Genomic DNA, 6,284 nt, shown 5'->3' with positions numbered 1-6,284 from the left:
TTCAGGCATTATCATTTGATTGAGGTCATGTGATCACCCTCTAAACAAGCTCTCCACCAGCAAGCTGCAATAGATCAGATCTGTGACTTTTCAAGACACTGCCTCTATACCACACCTATAATCCACACACACATACACACACACTCTGAACTCCACCTTGTATCACTCTCACTATTCCTCTATTACACAACAGCATAAGGCACGTGGCTTATCTGGCCTTCAAATGGCTCTACTGGTCTAATCCTAGTCCACAACATGGACAAACAATTAACCATCCCAATCCCAGTCCCAGCCTTACACAGGGAATAGTAAGACTTTTATATTCCACCACCACAAATTCAAAACCTATAGAAGAAAATTGCTGAATAGATTATCTCTATCTTTGTTTATAAGGTTCATCTTTTAAAAATGCAGAAACAAGATACTTTAGATAAGAGATAGAAGGAATTAAAGTCAGGCCAATCAAATCCGGCCTAGGCCCCTTACGGCATGTCAACCCCCCTCTCTCTCCCTCCCTCCCTCCCTCCCTCCCTCCCTCCCTCCCTCCCTCCCTCCCTCCCTCCCTCCCTCCCTCCCTCCCTCCCTCCCTCCCTCCCTCCCTCCCTCCCTCTCTCTCTCTCTCTCCCCACACATTTCCCATCCTCTCCAAACACACTAGCTCTGTCATAAATAAATAACAACGGCAGAAATGCCACCAAAAATGTATCCTTTAAAAAAACAAAATAAAAACAAACGATCAACAAAGCAAAAACTCGTAGATGCCCTAAAGCCAACGTGTTGTACCTGTATAGGTTCCTGGGTGAGACGCATTGGACCTACACATTCCTCTGTGGCCGAGACCTGCAAGGAGGACAGAGAAGAAAAAAAAACACAAGGAGAGAACATGAGGTCGTGTGAAGTCAAATACCCAGAGAGGGAGCGCTAGAGAGAAGGCTGGAAGAGAGAGACAGACAAGAAGGGAGAGAACAGGGGCGAGAAGGCAGCTCACCATTTCACCATCACCTTCCAGAAGCATAGCGGAACATGGAGCCTCTCCTTCCCTCAACCGCCCCTCTCTCTCTCTATCTCTCTCTCTTTATCTATCTATTGTCCTTCCTCTTAGCAGTCCATATATCAGCCCAGTTCCACCCTCCCTCTGTCTCTCTCCTGGTTCTCTGTGGACAGTCGTCATGGCTACTGGCTCAGCTGACGACGGCACACATCAACAGCCAGCAGGGAAGCTCCACTGATCACCGGCTCTGCACTAAGGTCTAAACACACACACACACACACCCACACACACACACACACACACACACCCACACACACACACACACACACACACACACACACACACACACACACACACATGGAATTTGGTGATGTTGCAGAGACCTATCCACCCCAAGCCTCTTTAGAGGGTATTAAAGGCTACCCCTTACTGCCAAAAGGCTGCTTGTGGAACATTGCAACAGATGTAATGCCTTGTAACAGTGTGTGTGCGCGAGGCGCGAGGCGTGCGTGTCATTGAGCTCTGACTTTAGGAGCTTAAAGAGGCCATGATGACGTAGATAGGTAAGTAGACTGTAGACAGAAACACACACACACACAGGCAGGGGAACCTGGATCTTGGCTGACTCTGCACGTCTGATTGGTCATTTGTTAAGGTGAGTTAGTGTCCAGAATAAACCTGCGAAACGTCTCACGTAGCATTACAAGTGTGTGTGTCTGTGCGTGTGTGTGTGTGTGTCTGTGTGTCTGTGTGTGTGTGTGTGCATCCCTTGCTGCTCTCCACGCACTGTCATAGAGAGTGAGAGAGAGAGAGAGAGAGAGAGAGAGAGAGACATTCAGATGTTTCTGCCAGGGCGTTACAGTAGTTAACTGGTTCCCTAAAGTCTGAAAAATGAGTGGATTTAACACCACGTTCTTTGTGACTACTGTGTTCCTGAATACAAGGAGTGAATTATGATCAAGTTATGATAATGACTTTAATGGCGACTAGCTCAAGGAGATCTGAGATTAATCTATAAAGACCTACAGAACACTCCTCCGAAAGGACTTGAAGAAAAACATGAAGAGACCAAGGGAATGGATACATTATTAAAGCTTATTAGAAAAACACTGTCATAGAAGTGGGTTCCTGCCAAGACACACACACACTCACAAACACACACTAACTTTCAATCTAAACATAGCATTGGTCTTCTCTGCAATTAAAGCATTGGTTAACATGCATTCTGTCATGGGAAATTATCTCATTATTACTTATAAAACCTTGTCGGCACACTAATATGTTAATTCACCCTAGCAGACTTTACCGTATCCTATTAAACACATGACCAGGACTAGACAGCAGTGAGTATAAAGCAATCCCACTGTGGACAGCTGTCACAGTCCTCTTAACGCTGTTTATCTCAGTGGAGACTGATTAGATAATGGTAGGGAGTGCATTTGACACAGATCTATGAGACTGATAGCAACTGTACATCCATGCCTGGAATCTTGTTGTACAATCACAGCGGCAGGCTCTCAACGACAAACAATGTCGGGGCAACCACCTGAGCCAGCGCCGCAGCCGTAGCATGCAGGAGGCACCTCCCGGAGATCCTAACACAGATACGACTGAGGACGTTTGCACAAGGATCAGCTTCGACCCTGACAGAACCTCACACAACAAAAACACCACTGCTCAGAGACCGATTGGGCATTTGCGGACAGGGTGTGTTTGTGTGCGTTTGTGTGTGTGTGATTTAACTGTTTTATTACCGTGACCTGAACATAACCAGCTTCAAGGGTTTTGTTCCTCCCTTTCTTGCTCACTCGCTCTCTCTCTCTCTCTCTCTCTCTCTCTTTCTCTCTCGCTATCTCTCTCTCTTTCTTTCTCTCTATCCATCCACCCGCCTCTCTTTCTCTCTCTCTCTTTCCATCCAGCCCCCCCCCCTCTCTCTCTCTCACTCTCCATCCAAACCCCCCCCCCCCCCCTCTCTCTCTCTCTCTACCAACCTACCTGTTGATTTCTTTTAGCTGTGGTGGACTGGTATGCTAGATATTTCGAACCTGGACACCAATGTGGAAAATAACAAACTTTGATGGTGACACTTGAAGGTGACTTGTTTAGATATAATCGCGAAGACATACCGAAAACGGTATGTTTGAATAAGAAGGGAGCTTTCTGGATTACAAAGAGCTCTTTAAAAAGATGGGTCAATATCGGTAGTACATGTGGTCCCAGGCATACATAGACCAAGAGAGAGAGAGAGAGGGAGGAGGAGGGAGAGAAAGAGACACAGAGAGAGAAGGAGAGAGAAAGAGAGAGGGAGGGTGGGAAACAGAGAGAGGGAGGGAGAGAGGAATAAAAAGATAAAGGGACAGTCTGAGAGAGAAAGAGAGAGAAAAAAAGGAAGGGTGAGAGAAAGAGATAGAGAGAGAGGGAGGAGGAGGGAGAGAAAGAGACACAGAGAGAGAAGGAGAGAGAAAGAGAGAGGGAGGGTGGGAAACAGAGAGAGGGAGGGAGAGAGGAATAAAAAGATAAAGGGACAGTCTGAGAGAGGAAGAGGGAGAGAAAGAGAGCGATAGAGAGATAAAGACCCTCAAGGAGAGTTTGTACTGTCCACCATTATCATCAGACCACTAACATGTGACTACTGACACCTCAGCTCTGCTCTATCCAGAGGGGTAAACACAGGCTGTTAGAACATACACACAGACTCTCTCACACACACACACACACACTCTCTCACACACACACACACACACACACACATCTTACCATCACCATGGCTATGATACAGTATGAGATGATGTGTTTACACTCGATAGCATCATTCATACCTTCTCTCAGGGATGGATATGGAAAGCAAGTGACTGGAAGAGCAGTTCTATTCAACCACAACACCCCTTCTCCACGCTAGTTCCATCTCTGGGAACACTGTTAGGGCCCTCCTCAACTTATGATACAAATCTATAAAAGCCAATTAAGTAATTAGGCCAATCAAGACAGTTCGCTGATAAAAGCCTATTAAGTAATTAGGCCAATCAAGACAGTTCGCTGACTTATTGCATTATGCCTCATATGGAAAAGATTTCAAGGCTACCTCTTTACACACATTTTGTGTTCAATCCAATGACCCATGAATTTAGTGCTGGAAGTTTTGGTGTCCAGTGAACTTGGCAAGAAGTATGAGGTTGAATCATTCTATTATTATAGTTCCATTTAAGGTAGGCTAAGTGGGGAGTCAGGTGGCTGAATGGTGAGGGAGTCGGGCGAGTAATCAAAAAGGTCGCCAGTTTGATTCCCAGCTGTGCCACATGACGTTGTGTCCTTGGGCAAGGCATTTCACCCACTTGCCTCGGGGGGAATGTCCCTGTACTTACTATAAGTTGCTCTGGATAAGAGCGTCTGCTAAATGTAAGTGTAAATATGTGAGGCACTGGTACAGTGACAATGTCATGCGTGCCATTGGTTTTGTTAGTTCTGTATTTAATAACCACATCGCAAATGACAAGTCACCCCATTCCACAGGTCGCTTCATTATCACTAGACCCCTGTTACTGCAAGTACACTCTAGCATAGATATAGATGCTACTGTAAAAAGGCACCTTACACTATGGTTTCCTGAGACCAAGTGGTATTCCCATCCAACACAGTGGCCTGTGAGGACATTGTGGGAGCACCTGACTCCTGAGAATCCGCCATTCAGACCTCAAACCACTGCCTCTCTATATCCCCCTCCGAAGCCGCTAACCGAGCTGGATTACTGATCAACTGTCGTTAGGGAGATACCAGGCTCGAGCCAGGCTATATGGTCGAGTTTCTATCCACACCTCCTGGAGATGGATGGTGTATAAACACTGCATTCATCACGTACGGCAGCATCCCAAAAGGGAACTCCAGAACATGCCAAAACGTGGACACAAACCTTTTCTTGCCTGTCATGGTGTTTAATAACGTCAATGTTGGTCCACGTGACTTGGCTTTAATTTAGGCTATAGCGTTATGGGTCTGAAGTCAAATCAAAATCAAGATTGTTTGATTATTTAATCGGTATGCTAAAACAAATAAGTCGTTCTAGGCCTACGTATTTTTTTTTCTTTTTTTCTGATGTTCAATGGCCAAGATCTTGCCAATGCTAGCCTACACTATGTTCTACCTTGACGCTGGTGTGGTTGGTCTGAGTTTCGGCCTCAATGCAGAAGTGTCCACCGCTGTTCTCCCTTCGATCCCGGTGGGAATTTGTCCGTGAAAGCCTATTTTGGTAGGTGATTACCGAGGGAATGGTGTCAGCTGCATCGGTCTTGATGAAGAGTCCGTGTAGAGTTGCTGCTGTGCCCTGCGAGATGGTGGTGGTCTGGTGTGGGGAATTGGACTCGTCGGAGTCTCGGCAGTAAATCACCCCGCTCTGAGAGACGTGGATACTGGGAGCACAGCCCATGCCTCAACGACGCGCCTCTCGCTCGCTGCGCAGAGCTAGAACCCAAACAATAAACACCGCACTCTCTTTGACGCGATGTGGGTACCACCGCCTCCTCCTCTTCCACAGCTGCCCGAACCACGGCCGCTGTTGTCTCCGACTCGGAGCATCAGCCGCTCCTCGCTATTGCTCCGCGTCTCGCTCCCACCTCTAACCCGCTGGTCGTTTGGGAACATCAAGGGTAAAACCGGAGAATACTCATTTAATTCTTCCGAACCGTAGTTGTAAACAGCCACGGACGATACATGGACTCGGCGAAAAGGATTTCTGCTTGGCGATTATTCACGAATCTCCCCTTGTGGAGCCAGCAGCTATTCAGATCAAGGAGTGGGATATGAAAGCCACAGGCATAAGGTATAGACACAGGCGACCAAGAGATCGTTGCCTAGCTCATATCATATTGCCCATCTTTAACATGACATCGACATCCAAATCCATCAATCTTTATAATCGGAATGCAATCGTTCCTCTCATCTTCCTCCTCAAAGTCCCAATAAAAAAAATAGCGGTGTAAAAATCCTGAATCGGTCATCTATAGACTACCTTCCTCTGGTAGGATAGCTACGCGGATCATTGGTCGGGTATCATCTCGCGCTCTGCTCATTTACATCATTGAATATTTTACCCGTGTTACGGCAAATGTCCATCCCCTAATCTTGATTCGCATTCAACTCGTGAGGATTAGCCTAAAGTGATTGCAGACATTTACTGAGGCTATTTTTTTCCTGAATGTTTCAGTGGAATCATAAGTCAAATGATAAGACCCTGTAGGCCTATCATGGACCTCTTGTCTAAAACAGGCTATATTCCTCATGATCATTTTCGTCTTACGTT

The 6,284-nt window shown here is 46.4% G+C and overlaps 1 protein-coding gene across 1 annotated transcript in view; it reads right to left on the bottom strand.

Moving 5' to 3' along the window:
• The window catches only part of pde8b (phosphodiesterase 8B), a 9,305-nt gene extending 3,353 nt beyond the window's left edge, over positions 1-5,952 (bottom strand). The window contains exons 1-2 of the mRNA XM_047017862.1: positions 5,130-5,952; positions 784-840 (exon numbers count right to left, since the gene is read on the bottom strand). Coding sequence (XP_046873818.1) covers positions 784-840; positions 5,130-5,411 — 339 coding nt within the window. The 5' untranslated portion in view covers positions 5,412-5,952. The remainder of the gene's footprint in view (positions 1-783; positions 841-5,129) is intronic.
• Between the last annotated feature and the right edge of the window lie 332 nt (positions 5,953-6,284).

Source organism: Hypomesus transpacificus, unplaced genomic scaffold (assembly GCF_021917145.1).
Source record: "Hypomesus transpacificus isolate Combined female unplaced genomic scaffold, fHypTra1 scaffold_84, whole genome shotgun sequence".
Classification (NCBI taxonomy): Eukaryota; Metazoa; Chordata; class Actinopteri; order Osmeriformes; family Osmeridae; genus Hypomesus; species Hypomesus transpacificus.
Note: the sequence above shows the minus strand (reverse complement) of the source record. Positions and strands in the feature narration are given on the sequence as shown.